Genomic DNA, 25,956 nt, shown 5'->3' on the forward strand with positions numbered 1-25,956 from the left:
CCGTGGTTGTATGCATGGTAAAATTGCAATGAGGGATGATAACTTGCTCACTTTAAAGTATGCATTAGATACAGCACGTGTGTTCTAATAGTTTAGTATTAATTTTTAGTTGTAAATTATTAAAGAATTTTGAGCACTGTTTTGCAACTATTTAAAACTTATTGAAGCAAAATGTTTTGCTGATGTGTGTAAACTTTTTAGTTTAAGTGATAAGCAGAATTGTGTTTTACATCTCTGTGAGGAAATATGGACAATAATATTTCTCAGAATAATTCTTAACATTTGTTTTCCCTTCAAGTATGTGCAATAGCAGTAAGAAATTGCTTGGAGTGTCAGCAGCATGCACAGATGAAACCTGTTGGAGACACTGGGAAGAACCAGAAAACAGTGCAAGGCTTTATAGGATCAGGAAAGACTGCAGCAAAGGCAAGTGTAAGACCACATTCAGGAGCACAAAATTCAGTAATTATTATTCTGTACAGAGGGATAAGTTATTAGATTTATACTTGCACCACTGGTATTTTAATAGAGTCGAAGGGTATGAAGCCTGGAAATTCTGAAATAGTTTTTCTAAGATGTGAATTTAACATTTACATGTTTAGCCTTCTGCAGGGAAATAAATCTGTCACAAGAATTTGCCAGTTTTTTTTTTTTTTTTTTAATTTTAAAGATGAAATGCATATCTGATCTTTGTGCCCCGATTATGACAATATGATGTGCAGTGGGTGACGGTACACACTTAATGATTCTTGGTGGAATGCTTTTAAAAACAGAACCTTGAACAATTATGGTTTTGGGTTTTTTTTAATAGAGTCCAGTGGACATTGTGACTGGTGGCATTTCTCCAATACGAGACCATGACAGGCTTCTGCAGGATATGGATATTAATCGCCTTCGAGCAGTAGTGTTCAGAGATATAGTAAGTTGGGAATAAGGTTGTTTTCTTTGTAGCTAGATTTCTGCATATATCTGTTTGCTCAACACTTTCTTTGTGTTACACAGTTTGGCTAAATTGAATGTACAAAAAGGGAGCACTGCTCACAGTAATTAGGAGCTCGTAATACTCTGCAGCTGTTGTAGTGTTTAGGATTGGAAGGAGGGAGAGGTGAAGCCCAACTGCCTGCTGATCATGCTCTTTGGTGTTTTCCTAAGAGCTGATTCTCTGGAATTCTGCCTGTTGTACATTAAATATGTTGTGTTTAGTACAGCTGTGTGCTTTTGCACACTTTGGTACATAGACAAACTGCTTATGTATACTATGTATCATAAAGATGTTTATGAAAAATGAGTATCTTTCTAGCTAATTAGAAATTAGAGGTCATCTCTAATTCGTTTACTTCCCCTCAGAGGAACCAATTTGTGTGCATGTGCTGTAAGTATGCATATGTTTTTTAGTCTTGAATTGACTAAAAATATCTTTGCCCTGTGTCAGCAACTTTGTAGCTGATATTGAGGAAATTGAGATTGATTGCTTGAAAAAAACGTCTCTGTAAGCAAATAGGGCAGCTATAATGGCTGTGAGTCATTGGTGGCCACAAGCTTGGACACCAGAACTTACTTTACAATAATAGGACTGTTTAGCAAATGTAATGATTTATACAGTGACTTTTATTCTATGTAGAATAGAGAGTTTTATCTTTACGGTGTTTATTGATTGAAACAAGCTTTTTTTAACCCCTACTTTGGTATCATTGTGCAAAAGAGTAACAGGAATTAAACCTGCTGTACTGGTGGCGACTAAAATAATCCTAATAATGCAATCTTCAAGCACATTTTGTGAACTCATTTTTTTCTTTAAAAAAGTTCACCAAAACAAAACACACACAGCTGCTTTTTTTTTTTTGCATATCTAATCCACTGGGCTTTCTGTTTCACAATAAATATAAAATGATGCACATAGCTCTGCTTTTTGGCAAAGGTGTTGAGCTGTAGAGAAGAAGCAGACTTTGAAAGGTCTATTTTGGAATAGTTTTTATCTGAGCTGTTTACACTTGCATCTAAATGTGTTCTTTACATGCAGTTTCTTACATTGTATTCGGCACAGAGAATCATGATTGGGTATAATTTGAACCTGTATAGGAGGAATTTGGATGGAATCCACTTAACCACCAGTAGTAATACTTACAGTGATACATGAGCTTTATTTCAAGCAGTTCTACAAATATTGCTGAAAAAAATAAAGAAATGGGTAGTGCTAATCACAATTTTATTAAGTACAATTGGAATCTGTCTTGCAAAGAAAATTCTTTATAATCTCTATCATTGTAGGCAATTTCCCCTAATCTCACACTGTGCTTGCCTTTTGCCAACCTGTTAATACCTTACTATTTCTGCCTTGTCCTATGGAAGCTAAGATTTTGGGTTGAGCCAAGGTGAATATAGGTTGATTTTTTTCAGTGCAACAGATAGGATCCAGCTACGTTATCTAGTTCTTAATAGAGAACTTCTCATAAACTTCTCCTAATATAGTTTATTAAAGAGCTCTTCATGGAATATGGAGCTTCAATAGGCACTTACAATCATGATAGAATGAGCTTTATAGTTTAACTTAGTTCCTCTGAACTTCTCAGAGGAAAAAATTGACTGTCACCTGAACCGTGATGTAAATGAGGGGTACAAAAACCCAAACACCCTTCTTCTTACTGATTGGTCAGTGAAAATCCAACTATTCTATTCTCCTGTTATCCCGAAGTGTATGAAACTTTTCTTCTTTTGGCAGCCAAAGGGGACAGGCTTAGGCTAAATCTTAATGTCTGGTCTTCCCTCTGCTTCACTAGGAGCAACTGAGAGCTCTGGGGAGGAACATGGCATAGTTCATATTAAGATTTATTTTTAAGGTTTTCTTAAAATCTCTGTATAAAGTTACAGCGGTAATGCAAATGCATACTCTTGTTTAAGTTGCACATGGTACATTACATCCATCTGGACTATCTGATGATGAAATTAAATCCTAGCACTGGTTCTGTATTTTGTTTCACCTCCTTCATTGATACATTATGGTTTTGTTGAGTGTGCTTGCCTGTTGTACTTCACAGCAAATGCTGTTAGTGTCTTGGCACTTCTGAGGAAACGTCTTAGAAGAAACACCTGTAAATAAAGGGGACCTAATCCCTGCGCTAATTTGAAGCATGTAGTCAAAACACACAACCTTAGCCAAAGTTGTCATATTTATAAATGAAAAATGGAAGTATTAGTGCCACTTGAATACAATTGCTGTATTCCCTACTTTTATAGGTGAGACAAACTGTGACTAGAGAATATTGTTCTTCCATTGTTGACATATCAGCTTACTCTCGGTCTGTTTATGGTAGCGCTGGGCATACTTTACAGAAAAATAAACATGCTGAAATTGTAATGGAAAAATCTGTGTGTGTCTCTTTTTTTTTTTTTTTTTTTTACAGGAGGATAGTAAACAGGCTCAATTTTTGGCTTTGGCTGTTGTGTATTTTATTTCTGTGCTCATGGTTTCAAAATACAGAGATATACTGGAACCTCAGAATGAAAGACGACCACCAAACCAAAGCCAGTCATGCAGGGGATCAGAGAATGAAAATAATGAGGCTCCTGCTACAGGTGAACTGTTAATTATTTGGCAAAATGAAAATAATGTGGCTTAAAATTCTGTAGAAGTCCATGTGAAAATATACGGAAATATGTGCATTGTAACCACTGAAATAAACAACATTATAGTGTTCAGTTTTTCTCAATATTTGTATTTCTTCTTCTTATCTGAGAAAAAAATTATAAGTTGATTATGCTGTGTAGAGGTGGCTAATCTCACTGAAGTAGCTAAGTATTCACGAATATTTGTTGCAGAAACTTTACTGTACATTATTTGTAAGGTTAAGTCTGCATAAGCATAGACTGCCAGCTTTTTTCCCCACTGTCAGACTCCAATTAATTTTCATTCTTTGACTGATGTGTCAATATCTTCTGTTTCCTTGTCTTAATTTCTGGATGTTGCGATTTTTCAGGCTTCTCAGGAATTAGAAGGAAATTATTCTCTCCTAAATTTCCTATGAAATACTTACAAATATATTAAATCTCTAAGTAGGCAAGAAGAAACACTTATGGCTGTGTTATTTCACTTGTCTTCTGTTGCTGTTACTTCTTCAGGAGCAATGTGGTGAATGCAGCTCTGTTAATTAATGACCTTAAAATGTGTTTTCTGTTTTTTTGGTATGAACAGTTGTGGAAAACCCGTCTGCTGCTCTTGGTGCTTCAGCCTCCACTGAAGATTCAGAAAGTGCAGCATTTATACAAAGAAGGGATTCTGGTCTTGGGGAGGAAGCAGCTTCAGGACAAACAAACAATTCGGGTGGTGCTGCTGAAGCAGGATCTCTGAATGTCAGTGCAGGTCCAGATGCAATCAGTGAAGTACTGTGCACGCTCTCGTTAGAAGTAAATAAGTCTCAGGAGGGCAGAAGTGAGACAGGAACTGAAGACAGTAAGCCTGCAGCTTCTGTGCCAGCTGCAAAAAATGTCAATGTAAAGGACATCTTGAGAAGCCTGGTCAGCACACCCGCTGATGGGACTGCAGTGGATGCTGCTCTTCTGCCACCGACCTTCCTTGGAGTTCTTGGTGATGGAGCTGCTGAGCAGCCTGTACAGTTCCATTCCTTTGACAGGTAATGTGACATCTGAAATATTTGGGCTGTTTAGTTTTGCTTAGGGTGTCTGTAAGGAACAGGAAAACTCACACTTCAGTTCACCAGAACTCAGGTGCAAGGTCATCTAGTGTTTAAAAGTAATCAAGATGCTTTGATCGAGAAGTGTAGAACCTTTGGCTACCAAGTTACTGACATCACATAGGTTCTTCATGAAGGTATATTCTGCATTATATAGGTTGCTATGTCATGCTATGAAAGACTGTGGAAAAGAAAAATGACTGATGATTGAGTTGTACTTGAAGGTCTTGAAGCCAGCACTTCCTTATAAGACTTAACTGCCCTGTCTCCATACATGTTACAGCTCAGAAGCAATATAGCAAGATGACCGATAAATTGCCTAGAAATGATTGGAAGAGTAAAAGAAAAGATTAAGGGTGTAAACTGGTTTTTTTGTCTTTTCTGCTCTCTTCCTAAATGTATCAGTGGCAGATGAGGACTGCTGTGCATATTTAGTTGGTTTTAAAGGCCTGCAGAAATAAAATGAAGTGACTCTTTCCTGATAATAATTTTGATGTCCCCTATATCTCAGTCTCATTAGCTCCTTATCTTTTCCCAAATGTAGTAGACCACACTGTCTTTTACTAGACTTACTGACTTTTACCTCTTCAGGATTCCCCAAAACAGTAAAGAAAGAACAAAAGAAAGAAATCCCATAACACTTGCATTCCTGCCTCTAGAAAAGCTTTGATCGTATCCAGAAATCCTGCAGTCGGTCTGGTGGAAGGAGATCCCTTGTTAATATATTGGTATCTCATCCCCTGCTTATTCCTGAGCTTCCTCTGGCTCTGATGTCTTCGCAGTCTATGACTGCCTTGTTCAAACTAACAGATGACCCAAGAAAGGAGTGAAGCTCTGCCAGGGGTATGGATGCAGCTGTCACAGCATGTCTTCTTAACTCAGATTGCCATATCACTAGTGGGGGAAGAGACGGTGGTTGTCTGGCTAGATTAGATGCAGATGGTGTATACCAGCCAGCATTTGGCTGCTTGCTCTTGTCTCAAAGTAAATACTGTGTTCTGTTTGGGATGCTAAACAGAAGGACTTGTTTTGAGAGCAGTAGGAGGATGAGGCAGAGGGGGAAATTGGTAGAAGGGGTACACTGAATTAGAACTTGTCACACCTCTCTCCCTGCTGCTGCCCAAGTGCTTTTGGCACTTCTCCTTTGAGGCCTCTCATTGCTCTTTGCTGCAAGTGGGCAGTTGATGTCAAAGAGCGTAATGTTTTAGTCTGTGAGTAGTGTTTTTTTCTCATAAAATTCTTATTATTCATTGCTGCTTGACAGAGATTGCAGCCACAAAATAACATCTGTTTGGAGATCTGATGCAGAAGTGCCTGTTGCATTGAGGAGTAAATTTTTAGGTATTGTTGAAACTGAAGGTTTGTGCTGCTTGTGAAAATCTGATTTGAAGTGGTGTAAAGCAAGTTAACTAGACAGGAAACAATGGGGCACTTGCAGTCCTGGTAGCTGATATACAGAGGAAGCTGTACAATTTAATTTGATCACATGTACAGTAATGAAATACTGGGCATTGATAGCAGCCCTTCAGTCACTTGCAGTTTTGTGTTCTTTTATCTGTATAGTTGCAAAGTCACTCAAATAACACAACAAAAAAACCCCTTAAATTGTGGAGTGCTTCATGAAGCAAGATACTGAAAAGTTGAGCTACTTGCTGTTTTGCCCTTTTACTTTTCTGACGCTACAGTGTCCCAGATGGATCCTGCTTTTCTTTTTCCATCTCCAGAGAGCCAGCCATTTGTAACAACTCTTGCAATTCTTTTACTTAACCTTGAGGCATAGTTACTGCATCATTACTGAAAGGAAGCTGGTCTCATGAAGGAATATAGACAGCGGAGTGAAAAGGGTGCATGGACCGAAGCAGTGGACAGCACTGTGCTTTTGGATGGAAGAGCAGAGGGCAAGGGATTTTGTAGGGTTTTTGTAGCTGGACTGCTCCATAGTGAAAACTTGCGGGTATTTGTTTCCAATGATTTTGTGTTTAGTGGGTGGGGATAAATATATGAAGAGATCATGAAGTAGTATGAAGTATTTTGTCCTTCAACAGTTGCATGGGATCTCAGTATGTCAGTGGCTCTGTGTTTTGCCTGAATTTTTCATTTCCTTGCTTTTGTGGATATGTGTGGTAGACAGAAGTGTACTTAATGATGCAGAAGTCTTACCTCTAATCAGTTATCATCTGGTAGTGATATGCACAGTTTTGCATCTATGGTAAATATATTGATATATGATAAAGCATGTTGCTAACTAGCTAAGAAATGAGTTATAAAGACAAAATAACTGTGTATATGAAACTTATTTAAAGCTACATAGACAGGAAACTTTCATGACCACTTGAAGGTGACTGCATCTTTATGCAGTGCGACCGCTTAAAATACAAGTTTATGCTCTGAAATGACACCTGGTGACAGCAGTGGGGAGGAATTGTGCCAGGGATAAAAAAAAGACTCACCCTTTTTACAAGAAATTGGAATAGAGTGTGAAATAGTAGCTCATCTCTGGGGTAGACAAAAATACGAAGTTATGTTGTGAAAGTTTCTTTGGGAAAACCAGCTTTGGGATGCTTTCTTATTTTCTGTGTCTGGTTTACATTTAGTATATTGTTTGATGGCAAACACAAGTTCTGTGAGTTAATTTTTTTTTTTTCTTTTTAAAGGCACTTTGTTAAAAGTTGTTCCCATGTAGCAGTTTACCAGCAGGGTATCTCTGGGAATTTCAAAGCATCTCTCTGATCCTGCATTTATCTCAGGAATGCTGTGTCAGAAATCAAAACTCTCCTCATATCTTAAGGATTATCAACTTCCCAGCCATAGCTGGAGAGTATACAGTAACAGCTATGTGAGTGAAACCTTACTGAAAGGCTGCCAGGTTGCAAGCCTTTGCAAACAGCTAGGTGTATGTGTTCATTCCCATGCCAAAAGTCTTCCCCTTATCTTATGTGAAGATACAATCTTGTGATTAGTGAGTGCCAGGGGTTTATCACGATAAAGTTCAAGACTTGCATTGGCTTTTTCCCAAGATCCATAGGGATATGAATTAATGTTCCAATTTCAGTGTGTCCTAAACCAACAGTTTTCTTATTTAGTAGTAATCTTGTAGAAAAAGGAGGGCAGGCTAATGCAGGCAAATTTAAATAAAACAGAAATAAAAATAATCAAAGCTTCAGATGAAATGAGAGATGGCATTTCTCTTCAGTTTAATAAAACCCATAACCTATCACTTGCTATTTTTACTGTGCACTTTAAAATAAAATCTTGGTCTCTCCTGGCTTCTGCTGCTCATTGTGGAAACATTCAATAACCATGTAATTATAGGAAGCTGATGCTGAGGGTTCAGAGAAATATAGGCTCTTACATCGTGATCTTGTACCATAGAGCTTAAATCTGCAGCTGTGCTGTAACTTACAGAACGTGTATGTTACTAAGCTTGTTTATCTTTTTGGAACATCATCTATAAGCTGCTTGGTTTGGCTCTGCCTGTTTACTCGTTTGTCAGTCAGTGGCATGCATGTGCCTTTGTAAAGGTTGGTTGTGGTATTTTGGTTAAATTTCATCGAAGTCCCTTTTTTATATGGAATGAATACATTTTAGACTTCATTGATTTGGGCCTCAAATGCAAAAAGAATACACTCGTTGTTGACAAGATTAAGTCTACCAGGTGTAGGTAGAGAATATGAGAATGGGGGATCTGCAGATAAAGGCAGTTGTGCTGTGATGAAAAGCTCAGCTCTTTCAGCACACCAACAATTTACATTCTGCAGGGGCTGAAGAGCCAAACCATTTGAAGTCTTCTCCCTGCCAAGCTGATTTTAAAGTTCTCTTACAAGATTGATTGTGTTCTTTCTATCATATCTTCTCCTCCCTTCCCCCCACCCTCTGATCTCTCATGGTTTTGAGAGTCTCTTATTCTTCCTTTCTCCTTGGGTATTTCAAGGGAGACATAAGACAATGGGTATTATCTACAGATAGCAGAGCCCATAGAAGGACACTGACATGGCAGGCTGCTTTCCTGCCTCACAAAGTAGACCTGGAAATAAATCTCTGATCCTCTTTACTGGTCTTTTGCTCCTTGCAGTGATGCTTGCAGTGGGCATCGTTTTGGTAGCCTGGACCAAGGCTGTTTTCTTTTGGTTTTGAGTTAAAACCACTGTCCCATAGGTATACAGACAAACTGTCACCTATGTGGCTTTTCAGTGCTTAGAAATAGAATGCTAAGAATGAATCTGTATAAATCTGTCAAGAGGAATCAGAGCCCATGTAAATATTTTTAAATTACAGTGAGGTCATCAGTTTGGGCTGCCCTGTGTTGTATTAGGAATATTTGACTTGCACCCAAGGAAAATTTGTAATTTGAAATATATTTAAAATGAAATGGGGACTTGGCAACTTCATGAAAAATAAATGCTTGGGAAAATCCTGAAGTTTTAGGGCATGCAGATATTTTCTATCTTTATATTGAAACAGAAGAATCAGTGATCTGAAACCGAGGAAGGGTTCAATAAGTAAATCCTTATAGAATTTGGCAGAATAGATCATTATTGTGTAAGCCTTTGTCTGTGAGGGAAGTCAGTGTTCAGCTCAGTGGTCTGTGCTCATTCAGCAGTGAATAATTGTCTGCAACACGAAGACTTCTTACACTTCAGCATAATTGGGACTAATAACACACTGACCTTCTGGCTAAGATGTATTTATGGTAGCTAGTTCTCACTATGCCTGACCTATGTTTAGCAGTTCACGTGCTGTAAATTCGTACTTTTAACCTTAAATATTTGATTTTAAATGAAAAAAGGCAAACATCTAATACAGTCATGTAAATGAGGCTTTCAGAAGTATCATTCTTACTTAGTAGTGCTTGAGGTCTCCTTGAAGTAGACCATATGAATATTTTTTTGTGCAGTTTTTCTAGTTTATTTTATTTTTCCTGTGTTTGAATATTATGATAATGGATGTTTTAATATACAAATGTAACTCAAAAATACAGAATTAGTTTAAGAGGTGGGATAATGTGAATCTTAAGGAGTAAAATGTATTGATGCTTTTTTCCCTGTGAGGCATCTCTGCTCATGTGTGAGGTTGCTTAAGTACGTAGTTGTTCTGATGAAATTAATGCACGTTTACAAATGCTTTTTAAAATATTTTTGTAGATCTGAGGAAATGTACTATAAAACCACTTATTGATGAATATTTTATTCATGTGTGTAGCAATATTTAACTTTTTAAGAAATGCTTGTCAGTTTAGGTACAAAAAAAGACTGTCTTATCTGTGTACTCTTTAAAAGCAAATGCCTTATTAGTTAAGGGAAGTTGAAAGCACATTAATTTCTAAGACACTTCTGACAAATTTACCTGATTTAATAATGGGCTAAACACTGTTTTCCACAGAGTTTATTTACTGCAATATTTAATCTTGATTTTTCCACTGTCTCGCATTCTTTCTACCAGTTGCATTCATTTTCCTTATATTAGCATTTAAATAATCTTCTGAAAGAACAACACAAAGGAACATTGGTAGTTAATGGCAAATATTTCTGTATGAACGTGGTTGCATTTCCACGTAAATATTCAAAGAAAATATCGTTTTGCTACACAAAGAAGGAAAAACGTAGGAATTTCAGAATGTAAATAAAGAAATATGACCAATGTTTATGCTGCAGAAATCTTAATTTGCTTGCCAGTATGTGGTAAATATGAATCTTTGTGATTACTGGAATGAACTTCCATACATTTGAAGGAGGCTTAGAAATGGAAGCTCCTAAACCAAATCCCGCAGCTGTAACACTGGTCATTTGCACTGTTGAAAAGGAGAACATACAAGGCAATAAATATTACATTACCAATAATGCAGCAATGCACAGCTGCCAAGTCATTATGCCAAGATACTTTGATGTTTTGGTTTGTGATTCTTGAACTATTTTAAGGGGTTTTTTTGCATCAGAGGGTCGTGTCAAGTGAGCGGAAGACAAAGTACATTCACAATTTGGGGATTTCTTACATCACGTTTTTGGACAATATCCAACATTTCTTTTGGCTGTGCTCTTCAGATTGACACAGCTCTCGGAAGGGACCGTCTTTCCTCACTAGAAATAATGTTTATTTTATTTTGGCTCAGAAAGAGGAATAATTTCAGTTGACTGTTGCAGATCGCTATCTAGAATAAATTCTCTTCAGAACTAGTCCAAGGCTAGAAAACAGCTTTATAGTGAGTTGTTCAAAGCCTCTGTTTTCTTCCAAGGGCCCAAGATCTAAAAGGGCCTTTTTATTGTTGAATTTATGAAGTAGATTTTTTGAAATCTTTTTTTTTAGTTAAAAGCTAAAACTTTTTTCAGTGAGATACAGTAAACAATCTGGGTTTCTCAGAAAACTTTGTGAGAATCAGTGTCTCCTGTTAAAAGCATGTGGTGACTCTGGAGTACACGGGCACACCCATATGTACTGTTTAGCAGCATATGTTCTTCTGTATTTCGAAGTCTGAAACATGTATTATTCATTTTTATTCCTTGAATCAAAGCAAAAGGAATTATGTTAGGTAATTAAAAAAAAAAAAAGGCAACCTGGTAACAGCTCTACTTTGCAGCTGTAAGTGCCAGATTTCCTGGTACTAGTAGTCAGAGTATCTTCCTTGTAGTGAATGCCATTGCTAGATTCTGAAAGCTATATTGGAAGTGTTATAATATATATAGTTCCTTTTTTTTTTAATGTACTTCCTGGAAAGTAAGTTACTGAAGGTGAAAGTAGCAGCTGTACTTGTATTCCCAAACTTCTGCAGATTTGAAGGTGAGAAGGTATACAAAAGATCTTAAAAGGCAAAAGGGACTGTTGTGGTCATTTACTGCTGTCTGTTGCAGCCTAGGGGGGAAAAAAAAAAGTCCTTATTCCTTTGCTTGAATGCACCTTTCCTTGGGTAGCTGGAGAGAGTCTGACAACTTGCTGAAACTACTCCCTCAGTGCAACTACACTTAAGAATGCTGAAGGTCAGTAGGAGTTTACATGAAGGAGTGATAATATGTAGTTTTTTGTCAGAAACAGCACAGAGAATGGAAGGCTCTTGGAACTGGGATTTCTTTTGTTTGCACTCATTGTCAGCTGCAGAGGAGCAGTGTTAAGGTAACAGCTCTGTCTGCACACGGCTTCCTTGCTCCCATGCAGTTCCAGAGCCTTGTGAGGAGCTGCTTCTAGTAGTGCTAAAACGTACTCCTGTTCTAAAACTCCTTCTTGATCTTTCCAGCATGTTCGTTTCTTGATTTTTATCTAAAAGGAGTTTTTTCTAATATATAAGTCAAAATTCAGCCATTTTTTTTTTTAAGGTGTACTTCTGGCTTGTTCTTTACAACCTATAATACAACCTGTTTCCTAGTTCCTGGGGCTCTAGGATCAGAGAATAGGATCAGTAGCCTTTGTAGGCATTCAGAAGACACAGCCCTTCTGATATGATGTTTTGAGAGAATTCTGATGGACTATAAACCCTGGAAGCAGAAAGCTGCTCTAAGATTTGTTTTTATCCTCAAGGTCTTGTGATGTTTTCCAATTTAAAATTAATTACATGAATTACATGTTTTGAACAGACACAAGCTGTGTGTTCACAACTTCCATGTACACGTGCACCAAAATTTGTCACTAAATATTCTCCCACCGGTATCGCCTTGCATCCAATATAATTGTATCTGTATTAGCTAGCAACAAAAGGATATTGTTTCTGTAACTTAGTGTGTGTGCAAAGAAATTTTTCCAGATCATGCACTAAGGTCTCATGGAGTCCCTCTGGATAGACACATATTTATAATCTATCTATATGATTTGGGGTTTAATATTATTGATTAGTATTTCTTGAATTAGTTATCTATACAGTAAAAGAACTTAAAATCCGTAAAGGAATATACCTGGGCTTCAGTGCTGTATCATGGATGTTAGAGAAATGTCTGAAAGTTTACTATGTGTAGGTGAATTTGTATTCAGTAAACTCGTATTCATTTCCCAACCCCTTCCAACTGTTTGAATATGTTTTATAGAATAGTAGTAACAGTTTCCATGTGGTGAAATGTCACAGAATCTTGAGTGAGAGATCCCCTTCTTAAACCGGGGTGATGCAAAATTAATTGGTAATGTAGTTATAATTTACAAAAGTGTCTAAATATATATATTTTTTTTTAAAGTCCATTGTTCATATTTCAGGGAAGCAGACATGAACCTAAGAGGAAAATTCATGGTTTAGGCACAATATCTTGACTTGGGGCTCAGGTGTTGTTGCTTCTATTTTTTTAGTGACTAGTTAACATTAGCAGTCACCCTTATAATGATATGACATGTACTGCCTCCAAGTATGGTGCCTGCCTACTCCTGCCATTAAGAAGGGTTGATTTAATCAGTAACGTGGTCTAGCTTCTGTGACATCTTTTGACATCCTGTGACTGAAGAAGGGAGTCACATAGTGTCAGTCCTCCTCTCCCCAGTTCTAGCAAGAACTGTTTTAGAAATATTTGACAGAACTTCTTTGGTTGCTATCACACCTGAATTTAGGTCAAGTTTCTGAGTTATTTTATTTAGAAAATGAATATTTTTAGAGCTATTAAGGGAATACTTCCAGTGTGTAGTTATATTACCGTCAACAAAAGATGTGATTAAATAAATTGAATGTTGAAGATTTTCGGCTTATGGTTAACACCAGGTAATTAAAAGTAAGCGCTGCAGTGGGAGTACATTATATATCAGCTGTACTCTTTACCTCATTAGCTGGGGTTTTGCATGTTTATGGAGCTAACTTGCAATTAAAAATGCCTTTAACGTATGCTTAACAAGGCCTTTTAGGTATTTGGAGTAAAGTACTACAATTTAATTGAAATTGGTGTAGCATAAATAGATGTCTTAGTAACATGTCAGATAAATCTCCATGCCTAAGTTGTCACTTTGCATCTTTTCCTCTGATGTAGTCTTTAATGCTGACTGTAAGGCCTGACATTTAACTTGTACAAAGGATGGGGATTCTCTCTTAACTCCAAAGAATGTTTTGATTTGTTATGTAGATAAAACCTGATTGACAAGATATACTTAAATTCATAGCCATATTTTTAAGATATGTGAACATTTGTATGTGCATGTGGATATGTGTTAGGATAGTTTTAGCCACAGTATATCCTTCTTCAGTCAGTCTTCTGTTCTGCATTAGAATCCCAGCAGTAGTAGACTTCAAGGCAATCTTTGGTCTTGATAATTCACCTTAATGTTTTAATTTTAAATACTATGACATGTTTTGTAAATGTTGCCTGAAGTTTAAAACCAAGTCTTGGGGAAAGTAAGGTGAAAAGAAAAACCCAGTCGATGAACATTTATCCTGGTGATCTTCAAACTGTGTGCTTGTTTGTCAAGGATTTTGTGGAAGTGGATGAGATGTTAAAGTGTACCATAAAAAGGTGGTACCATAAACAAGGATGAAGTGTTCTTTAGGTTAAGGTGGGTTACAAAAGAGGATGGAAAAAGAAAGTAGGGAAGGAATGGTACTTTTGCGGGACGTAGAAACATAAGTGCTAGAATTAAAAACAAGGATCAAGATGTGTGAACCTTCACATCCAGTATGATTTACTAACTTTGTCTTCACCTAGGAGTGTTGTTGTACCACCGAAGAAATCAACCGTTTCCTCTTCTACAGCTGCAGTTGGTATTCCTACAAATGCTGTCAGTGTGGTTTCTTCTTTAGATTCAACCCAAGCCCCAGATCTGTCAGGAGAATCTCCTGGTAAGTAAGAGTAAATTAAACAACTTAAATACCATCCCTTCCTCTGTTGCTTTTTCTTCCCTCACCACTCACTTGGAATACAAATAAACAGTTTTTTGTTACATGTTATTTGTTGAGATTTTTTCAGTAGTTATCCATATCACAAAACACTAGTGGTGAGAACAGTTGTTTTTCAGACATAGTCATTAGTTGCCTTCCATTAATTGCCTACTGATTTGTGTATATGTGTGTGTGTGTGTATATATGAGTCTTACTTGTGTTAAGAATATTGATACTTAATTGCTGGTTGTATTTTCTTGGGGGGAAATGTGCCAATAATCTAGGAAGATACTGTTTTACATTCTGTTTGTTTTTTTTTTCTTTTTTTAAACTACTGGAGTGTGTGTGGTATGTCCTAAATTATCAAGTCAGACAGAAGGACCTTTGAGACATTTTTATCCTGCATACTGCTTTGACTAAACTTTGTCATACACCCTCACACAGCAGCTTGCAGGCCTGCATTTGGTTCCTGTACCTCTAACAAAGGCCAGGAAAATAGGCATGGCTTTAAGTTAGACTGGACCGATTGTCAGTGACATCACATGGGTTCATGAATATAAGAAGTCATACTTTTGAGTATTTTCTGAGAGTTTGTCCCCCAGATCATTTTATTATTCCTGATTTTGCTACTGTGGCTACACAAATCTAAAAACTAACCTGTTTATAAATAAATAAAAAATATAAAAGTAGTGCTGTTTTAGGAAAACCCCAACTTTGCAACAAATGCAAATGTCTGAGCAATATTTGTCATAATTTCAAGATTTCTCACTATTTTGTAAAGCAGGCATACTATATTAACTTGTATTTAGTATAAATCCGGTGTATTCTAAAGACTACTTTTTGTTACAGATTAATTATGTAAAGTATAAGCTTATTTATAAATTCTCGGGTATTTGCCTAAGGGTATATGTGTTAGTGCTAAGTAGAACTGAAAATTATATACAAGTGTTTCCAATAGCTTTAGCCTGAGGTCACATTCAGTGTTGATGCCAAACTAATTGCTTTGGACAGTTTTTTTCAGTGGGGACAAAATTGAGTAGGTTGTTTATAAGCAAGTGTTCTTTTGAACCCTCAGTCTTTCTGGTTGTTCTTGTATGAGATAAATGATGGTTAACCTTGCTGTGTCAAAGGCATGCTTTTCTACTTAGCCATGTTTGAGTCACAAGGCTGTATAGAATCTCATAATCGTGCCCATGAAGTTTGATTTCAAGACTTAGAACTGATTTGCATCTTAAAGCAAGGAAGTCTCAAGTTATGCCTGATTATTGGTGATTTTTTCAATGTTTGAGTTTCTTGCTTCCTGTTTTTATGAACTTATATCCAAACTGCAAAGACTGGGGAAAAAAATGTGATCTGTTACCATGTCCTCTAGTACTCATGTGTCTGGAAGATGCTTGTTGCCAATCTTCAGCTGCCCATTCCGTTTCTCAGGAGAATCAAAAAGTTTTTGTTCCAGCAGCAAAAAAGGAAAAGAAAAGCTATTGAAATCTAGTATGTTCCTACTTTTTGTATAGGGGGAGAATCCATTTTGTCACCAAAACTGCAGGAGGTAGCACTGTACTAGTCTAGGAACAGTGTTTGAAATAGGGGAATTAACTGTCTTTTGAAGTGTCACAGTTCTTTAGTGAAGATTGGCTCTGAGAAGCTAATCTGTTTTAAAAATAATAAAACCTCACCTACATTGAAATTGTTTTAAATAATTGTGAATTTGTTAGCTTCTGACTGGTTTACCCCGATTAGATGAGGGCTTAATTATTACAATTTCTGAAGCAAGTACTCACTTGCTTTTAATAAAAACAAAACAGACTAACATTGATTTTCAGATTTAGACAATCTTTTAGGAACATATAGAAGAAAAAGATAGGTGCTCCTGTGCCTGTAGAATGTGTGAGAAATCCAGACAATAAACAATACTAATGTAGTTTGTAACTGTGTGACTTCCAGCATGTCTGGGAGTTTTGGCAAAAATTGGACATGTAATCTGAACTGATATGCATAAAAAGAAACTAATCAGGATTAAAAATAGGCATGTTTAGACTGGCAATCTAATTAATTAAAAGAAAAAGTAAAGGGATAAATGAAATCATGTCTTAAACAGATTAAAATGTGAGACTGTTCCTTTTTACCCCGGTAAAATAATGGCACGGAAACAAAAATTTTGCCGAGTTGGAGTGGTTCACATCTAATGTTGCTCATGTAAAATTGCACACATTAAGTTTGAAACGAAGTTCTGTATAAGGGCTTAATTTTTTTTTTTATTTGAGGATGGAAGTAGCAATAAGCAAACTTCCTATAAAACCAAAATATATATAAATTTCCTCTGATTTCAAATCACATGTTCTTTCACTAATTTTCGTTTTCATGCAACAGAGAATCAATACATCTTGTTTTTTCAGCTAACATTCATTATAATTCTTTTTACTTTCTTTAATTAAGAAAATAAATGAATTAAATCCTTCTTTAAATATGCTGAGCTTAAGGGGGCTATGTAGTGAATATAAATTTGGAGCTATTTCACATTTTTTACGAAGGCTATTCATTAAACATTATTACTACATTTAAAAATATGCGTCATCTGGTTTTTTGCCAAAGTTCTGTATACATTTGTTTGATAAATTTTAAAAACTGATAAACAGAACCATAATATATTAACATATAATGCTTTACAGTGAGAACTCGAGCAGATTTACTCTGAAACAGAGAGGAAAGTGAGATGCAGGCATTGAAATAGGATTAAACAGCAGGTGATAGTGTTCTAATTGCACTGTGTACATACACTCAATTTGGCAATAAGTTACATATAGTATGTGAGCATCCTCCACCTGTAGATGTGATGTCAGAATTGCTTGTGTTGAAATACCAGTCAGTCTATGTGGTTCCAGATGCCTCCATTGCCATTTGTGTGTGCTCAGAATTCATCAGCCTCCTTCCCCATAGTTTTTCCTGAAGTTTGCATCTTGCCTGTAGATCAAGGGTTGTAGTATCTCAGATATTTGATGCTTGAGGTGGTCCTAACCTCCTATCACGTGGATGTGACATATCCTGGCTTCCCAAATGCAAAGTATTGACAAGTTGGAAAGATAACTGTCTAAGCTCACTCTGTTCCTCTGATACTTCGAAAGAGGGTGAAAACATGTTTTGGCCTCAGACAACCTGGCCTTTTTGCAGAAGTTCCTTCACCTTTACTCATTCAAGCTGCAGAGTATTTCACAGCACAAAAATACAAATGTGCCCCTTGTGGTCTGAATTTTGCTGTGAGTATGTTGCTGATGGCTGGTATTTGGGTTGTTGGTTTGCTGGAATTGCTAGTCCAATTGTTGAAATATCTTGGAAATGCATGGAGAAAATAAAGCTTGGTGGCCCATGTTGAACCAATCATTTATTGTCTCTTACAGAGGGTGGTATTGAGCAAACTAACATATTTACTAATAGTAATCTAAGAAGGAGGAATTCACTTGAGTTGTTTCTTCCTTGGATTGTCTCATAGGCTGAATGTGAGATTTTCCTGCACATGCCATGTCCAGGAAGGGCTGCTGCTAAGACAGGTCTAATATTTGGATAGGCAGGACTTGACTGAGTTACCTGAACTTTAAATGTTTCAATTACAGCTGTAATGTTCTGAAGTGGTGTGAATTTTTTAAACTGTTTTGCAGTTTGCACTCCCAGTGTTTTCTCTGGTGCTCTGAGTTTCTCTGTTTATGTACTTGAAGGATTTCACATGTTTTATTACTGCTTCACTCTAAAGAACTCAACCTTTCACCATTCAGTTTGCAAATGGTTGTTCAAATACAACTTCTATGAAGAGAGTGTATGATAAGTCTGTGGGAAGCAGAAGTGAATTGCCTCTTGTCCTTACTGATGCTCTGAATGTAGAAAACACTGAGGACTTCTACTCATTTTCTGTTGCCTGTTTCCTCCACTTCCTACTTGAAGTTCTTTGAGTTTCACTTGTTTTGCCTCTGAGCCACACAGAGTTGCCCACAGGATTTTTGCTTCTCCTAGGAAGACACAAGGGCTGTTCCCCAAAGTGTGAAGTCATAAACGAGTCCATGTCAAAGGCTGAGGTGAAAAAGGAGGTGGATGCTTGGAAGAAATGCAGGGATAAGCAGTAACAGGAGATAAAAATGGAGTTGTGACTCCTGAATGCTTGTTCTGTATATAGAGAAATGTAAATTTTCTCTAAACAAGTTGGCTTGTTTTGCAAAGATGAATGGTATTTATTGATTTTTATACACAGGTGAAAATGAACTTGAAGTCTTGCAATAAAATACATTAGCAGGAGACAAGCTAAAGTAAGAAAAATGAGTGTGAAGTGAGTTACCATCAGTGTTGAGGTTATTCAAGAAATTCACTGGATTATAGTAGCTATTTCAAAGAGAATTCCAACTTTACAGTGACAGTAGTTGAAGGCTAGTTACTGAAGCAAAATGACACTTACAAAAATCTCAGATGCTGATGATATGCAATGGAAATGGCTTACTATTGTGCCAGTAAAAAAAACTGTTTTAAAGCCACTTCTCTTAAGAGAAGTTTTCACCATTGTTTCATGAAGTCTGTTTTGTTTTAGCCTACAGATATGTTTATGTAACAGATCCTTTATATTAGCTTGTAAAACCTTTCATTGTAGTCTTGCATTGTGCACTTCCAGCCCTGGAAGTGTATTTTTGAATAAGCTCATTATTTTACTGGATACCTCTTCCACAAAGGGCATCAGTGTATGGTAGGTCTGTTGTACAAAATTAAGGGGTATGGTTATTTAATTCAACTCCTATTCTTTTTACCTCATCTCTGTTCTCACAGAGTAAAGTATATCCTCATGTACTGCTTGTGTATTGCCAAGTCTACTTTGTAAGTGTATATGTAAAAGTGTAAGGGTCTTGCACAAGGAGTTTCTTTAATAATATTTTATTGCTAGAGACACTTATTTGTTTAGACCCTTGGGGACCTTGAATAAACAATAAGGCTTCACTGTAAGGGTGCTAGACAGATGATCTATTTGCATTTTCTTTTATGTTCTTGCAAATGTCTGTAAAACTGTCAGTTTGAAGGAGCCAGTTTATCAGTGAAAGGATAAGGAAGAGATAAGTCAGTTTAGTTCCACATGTTTGAAGTAGCTACTGCACTTACCCACATGTGTGTTGTGGATGAAAATATGCTACTAAAGTATTTTCATTTTTTTCAATAAAGGCAGAAAAAGTAGAATGAAAAACCACCTCTGAGTTGAATAAAGTAAAAAAAGTACTTCCACAAAACAAAATTTGCATGCAGAAATCACTATGTCTAATCCTGTTGAAAAAAACGCTGAAATTCTCAGCCGCAATAAATCTGAGATTCACCTCTTTTAGTGAAATATATCTGAGTTTGGAATGTGGACTTAGGTGTTGATAAGCCTGAAGAGATTCAGACCATAAATATTTTTTTGTAATCTTCAAAAAAGAACATCAGTTTATGTAGATGCCTGCCTTAGGCTGTTGTCAAATTCAAATGATCAGTGCTTTTTCTGTTATGTCTATATTTAAAAGTTGGTTTAACCTAAAATTTCATAGTTTTACATTTGTTTTACACAGTTTGTTTTGCACAGTTTGTTTTTGTTTCTAGAAGAAAAAAACAATCATGTCCTGTGTTGTCAGTGATTTCCTTTCCCTACCACTCAAACTATTTTTACCAGTGTGTTGAAAAAATGGAAAATGAAAAAAACCCCAACCCATCCCCAAAAATAAAACAAACAACAAAAAAACCAAGTAACCCTAGACTGAGTGTATGTCTCTTTATTAGCCTCATGATGGCTATTATGCCCTTTCATTGTCCTTGCAGATGTTTCCCTTGATCTTTTTTCCTATTTTTTCCCTCGATTATTTTGCTGATGGCCTAAATATTGCATAGAATTATTTTCTTCTCATTTAATTGTAAAACTCACACTATTATGCTGCACTGTCAAGTCTTATTTTATACTGATAAAATGATCCTTGCATTTAATAGGGTGGGATTTTATTTGTATATACAATTGACTTTATAACCATACTCAATAAGTAGTGGATTACTGGTCACAGATTTTAGATGTAATAAAAAGCATTTGAGCATTTACATAACAAGACATTCTGCAGGCACAGTCTGTGTATTGAGAGGACTTTCCTATTTTGAAGGCTTTGGACTCCATTTCAGTTTGGTGTTGTGTTGAACTAGCTATACCAATGTGCTGATTTCCCCTTGTGGACAGTGTAGGCGTAAAACCACTACTGGGCATGTGGGCTTCAGAATGTTTTTAAGCTAAAGGGGCCTTGTTACATGAGAATAGGGGTGTTGGGCTTTAGGGAGAAAACTGGGAGTTCTAGTACAATTATTTGAATAAAGGTTATCATGAAAAATGAAATAATTGTTTTAAAATCTTAATTTTTAAAAGATTTAGTTAGAAAAACTGTTAAGTATCTGACAAACAACTGGAGTCTTTGGAACCACTGAATCATGTGGCTTCCTGCCTTATGTGGGCTTTGTTTTGTTTTTCTGTGCAGGAGGCTCTGTTCTAATTTTCAGCACATCATTTGACAGCTTTTCCTTTGGGAATACCCAAAATACTTTTTGGTGGTTTGACTATGTAAAACTAGATCTTAAAGAAATGGAAGTATATCCATGAAAACATTTACAAAATCTAGCCATCACCGTTGAAACTTTCAGGAGTGTATATTCGATTAACCTTTATTAGATAAATTATTTAGGATACAATGCCCAGAAGACTGATGTTTCACTTTGCTTTCAGCTAACACTTTGTTCACCACTTTCTTATCCTTCATTCTGTATGATCCACTCAATTTCCTTCTGATCCCATCATCCCCATACAGCTTCAGGTCGAATTTATGAAAAGCATAAGTGAATCACCATCACAAATACATCTCCTGCCTGTGAAGAAAGAAAAAGAAATAAGAGCAAAACTTTTCATTATTTTGAGGCTGTAGTTTATTTTATTAGTTTCTGTGATGTCTTTGAAACAAGATTAGAAAAAACATCTTCCCTGGATAGAAAAACAAAAAAACACACCCTACCCACCACAAACCCCCAACATTTCTTGGAGGAAGCTCTGTGTGCCACAGTTTTGGAGCAGAAGTCTAAAATTTGACAGGAGAAATAAATTCAGTATCTCAAGGATCTGTCTTTGCCATCACTTTTCAAATCTATTCCACTTCAGTCAGGTTAAAAGACTTTGAAGGGTTGGAGTTGACACATTTTGGTAGACAGTTTCAAGATCTTAGGAGCTGATTTCCAGACAGGTTGAATTTAAGTGAGCTCACTCCATTGTAGGTGGGACCATCAGGAGTGTTTCTATAGCTACAGTTCTGAGAAGGGTCACGTCTTTGCTAAGGTAGATGTGAGAACTGAAATGATTAAACTCTCTTCTTTCATGCTTTTTTCCTTTTTTTTTTTTTTCCTCCTCTCCAGCAACATAAGAATCTGAAACTGGCGAGGTGAGAGGAAAGAGAATAGGACAGGGTCTAAGGGTGGAAAGAGATAGGATTGCAGATGGACTAGAAGCAGTCGTGCTCCTGGGAAATGCACAGAAATCTGTCTGCTAAGATTCATTCCTCTCCATAGTTTGGAATGCAGTGTAAGATTTGTGAGTCACCATTCCTGTCCTGGCAGAAAATATCTGTGAAGTCTCTGGCTGTCTTTGCTTACCCCCTGTTCATCATCGCTAATACCAATCCATACTGCAGTATGGAGGTTGTATTTCTCTTTATATACTGAACAGCAGAATTTAATATTGACGGATTCCTCCTGTGCTGATGAGAGCCATGGAGTGTCAATTTGACGTAACACAACTGCTTTTTTTTTTTTTTTTTTTTTTGGTAAGTGTAGGATACATAAGTGACCCAGTCTTCCCTATCAACCTTTGAATAATTAATGTGGCAAAGTTAATAACTCATAAATGAGGTTATACCACTGCCATCATGCTAATGACACTGGCAGTGCAATGGAAAATTTTATCATAGCTGTCTCTGTCAGAGTCCTAATGTTGCAAAAATTTAAGGCAGGCTGTTGAAAATACCCACTCATTTTGTTTTCTCCATGATTTTGACACAAATATATTTTAATTTTACACAAAAATACTGTGCAAGTTACTTGAAATTAGATGAGCACTTCTAGTAACCAAAAGAGATGCTTTAAAACTTTACCATTTGGCTTTACATTGTTATATATTAGTACTGTTATATATTTTAGCACATTACAGGAACATCAAAGGTGTAAGACATTGTTTCTATTCACTGTTTAAGGTTGCTTTACTGAATTTGTTCAGAGAGAATTATAGCTTATAAGACCAAAAGGGATCACTGCAGTCTAGTCTGACCTCCTTCACAAAACAAACTGCAACACTTCTGTTTGTACAAGAGCAGCATTTAAAAAGCTTACCATGGCATATCTGGTATATATGAATGCAAATAAATGTGACTCTTATGGAAGAAAACGTTTGAGGTACAAAGAGGTGAAAGGTTTTTATCTAGTCCTCACACAACACTTGAAAAGCAAGATTTCTCGTGTAATTCTTTTATATGATTTGTTTATTATTACTTTCTCTTGTAGGAAAGGGATCATCTAATTCAAAATTGCCATCTGTTCCTACAGTTTCTTCAGTGCCTGAGGATTCCGCCTCAAATATGAGGTAACTTCTTCAATTGAGCATCTGAACAGCTGTGCTGTGGCTCACATTTTTGTTATTACAGTTGATATTATTTTTCCACATAACTTAAGAATGTTCTTTTGCTGACGTTCAATACATAATGAGGGTTTGGGAAAATACTGAGCGACAGATTATTAATTCCTTCTTATAAATGTATATCACATATCACTTAACATTGTCAAAATCTATATTAGTTTTTACAAAATTTCAGTAGCTTCCTTCTCCTGTTTCTAATCACATGTATCTCTTTTACTAGTATTACAGACAGGCTTGAACATGCTTTGGAAAAAGCTGCCCCACTTCTGAGAGAGATTTTTGTGGATTTTGCTCCCTTTCTTTCTCGGACTCTTTTGGGCAGCCACGGGCAGGAGTTGCTGATAGAAGGTACAAGTAAGTTTCCACTTAAAAAAAGGTGTTTTTTTAGATGTGTGCTTTGTTTTACTTTGGAGACTCAAGATTTCTTTGTTTAGGAGATATCTTCCTTTCTTTCCAAACAGAGCTATCCACTGGATTGCTTTGCCTCCTGTCCCTTCTGTCTTTAGTCGTCTGAAGTCATTGTCATTGCCTCCTCATTTTTACCATCTCTGTAACCTCTTTGTGTCCATCTCATCTTGAATTTTGTGTGCCTCACTATGAGAGACCAACTACAGTTGTCTCTTTGTTAGTTTTCCAACTCTTCCAGCAGATTGTCTTATACAAGCTGGTGTATGAAATATGTTTTGTGAGCCTTAAAAAAAAATTAATGTCATGGTCAGCACTTTTTTGCAAACTAAAGTGTATAATGTAGAAAGTTAAGCACAAAGACTTGCATTTTTAGTGGGATGTTATAGCGGAAGTCTTCTTGGGAACTAAGTCAGTAGAGCATGTTCTGGTCCATTTCTTGCATGTTAGTCTGCTTCTGCCTTTCTGGTTTCCAACTGGAAGGCAGCCATACAGGTAAGAGAAATACGTTGTCAGTATTGAGAATAATTCTCTGGTACTTCTGAGAAGATAAAGATTCATGTGCACAGCACTGATCATGGCCTTTCATCGTGAAGAGTGGCATAAAATGATTGAAACTGAGATGATGGACTTTTCTACAGGTGGATTTCTCTGTTTAAGAATGAGACTCAGTTCTGCAATGCAGACATTAACGTCCTCAGTTTAAAAAGTCGTATCTGTTGGAACACTGTGACTTTAGTAGCAACACCAGTTTTTCAGTTTTCTCATAGTTTGGCTATATCATATGCTTTGTCCACTGATTTTTAGAAAGAAAGTTGCAGGTTTTGTCCAGTTAAAGAGGTGAGTTGAATTAGAGCCAGAGCTTGTTGGAGCTTCCAGTGAAAAGTGCACTCATGGTAGAATCTCATGGTTGCTTAACTTGAGCTGATAACTGGCACGTGAGCTGTATTTGTGCTAACACAGCTAGTTTCTTCCTAGGGAATTAAAGTTCCACTTAAAAACATTTTTGGAACTAATTTTTTCTTGAATTAGGACAGTCATCCTGTATATAGTGCTGAATATGATTAACATTGGCAAGAAACACAACTAGAGTATCAATCACGGTCAAGCATTTTCCTGAAGAGTGCTGATATCAAAATCAAGAGTTTGTTAAACTTCACTGAAACTAAAGGTGTTTAGTTTAGGAGTTTAGCTTGCTTACTGGTTTGGGTAGGAAGAAATGGAAGGAAGAAGTGTACGAGTTGCCTTCTGTGAGACTCAAACAGTTGGGATTCTGCTTCTGTTCATGCACGTGGGCATCACCTTAGCTGATAAACATTTTAATAGAAGCTGCCTTGTGAAGAAAATTATTTCATTCATTTAATAAGAAAAAACAGAAAAGTGATTTTCCTCAAAGCTCTATTTGCCAGAGAAGTAAATATCCTATTTAGTTACATTTTTTCTTCTCTGAAGATAAAAGATAATCTGGTTTCAAAGTATTTTGACTGTAGTATATGTTATATACTCAGATAAATAAGTATTTCATAGATTGGGTGACCAAAAAAAAAAAATCAGGATAATTATTGGGAGTGTATGAACTGTCTAGACAAAAATAAACACATGAAACCAATTTTTGGGCCTAAAACCCAGTTATAGAAAAACACCAAACAAAATGCAAACCCAAATAATAATAATAGTCAAATTAGTTTATAAACAATTGAAAATATATATAATAGGTTACTGCTTGCACTTCTGCTAAGGTTTAGTGTGGGGTTAAGGGTCAAAGTACTAATAAGAGTGTTTGGGATGTCTGCTGCCATGAAACAAAATGGAAACTTGATTGATAGCTGGGGGCTGAAAGGAGAACGCGCAATGGAGAAAGCAAAGGTCATGAAGCCATTTCCCTTCTCTGCATATATAATGATCCAATCCTTCAAGAAATAGCAAAATGTAGATACAGTGGATTAATATAACATATGTTAACCACACTTCTGATCATTTTGACATACAAACATTTACGTGAATAATGGAGGTAATGTATTACTATTAGCTGTATTGCTGTTAGTGGCATGAAAATTTCAGTTTTCCTTTGTTTGTCAAAATACTTCTAATCTATTGAACTTCAAAACAGTTTGTGTTAGTAGCTGGTGCCATATAAACATGCATTTTTGTATGCTTTTTTCTTTTTGTAGGTCTTGTGTGCATGAAATCTAGCAGTTCAGTTGTGGAGCTGGTGATGCTTCTTTGCTCTCAGGTGAGATTTAAGTAGCAATGTCTGAGAGTGCTGTCTTTGAACACAATGGAAATTGCAGTTAAAATTTGACTTTAAATTTGACTTTAAGCTTATATAAATATGTAAAGAGATAACGTACAAGGCCTTTTGATTAAAAACAAAACCATAGTAATTGTGTCTATTC

The 25,956-nt window shown here is 36.4% G+C and overlaps 1 protein-coding gene across 1 annotated transcript in view; it reads left to right on the plus strand.

Moving 5' to 3' along the window:
- Nucleotides 1-25,956, plus strand: part of LRBA (LPS responsive beige-like anchor protein) — a 399,190-nt gene that overhangs the window by 85,087 nt on the left and 288,147 nt on the right. The window contains 8 exon segments of the mRNA XM_032687089.1: nucleotides 299-426; nucleotides 812-919; nucleotides 3,402-3,573; nucleotides 4,190-4,628; nucleotides 14,279-14,412; nucleotides 23,023-23,101; nucleotides 23,376-23,509; nucleotides 25,732-25,793. Of these exon segments, the coding sequence (XP_032542980.1) occupies nucleotides 299-426; nucleotides 812-919; nucleotides 3,402-3,573; nucleotides 4,190-4,628; nucleotides 14,279-14,412; nucleotides 23,023-23,101; nucleotides 23,376-23,509; nucleotides 25,732-25,793 (1,256 nt within the window).

Source organism: Chiroxiphia lanceolata, chromosome 4 (genome assembly GCF_009829145.1).
Source record: "Chiroxiphia lanceolata isolate bChiLan1 chromosome 4, bChiLan1.pri, whole genome shotgun sequence".
NCBI classification, from domain to species: domain Eukaryota; kingdom Metazoa; phylum Chordata; class Aves; order Passeriformes; family Pipridae; genus Chiroxiphia; species Chiroxiphia lanceolata.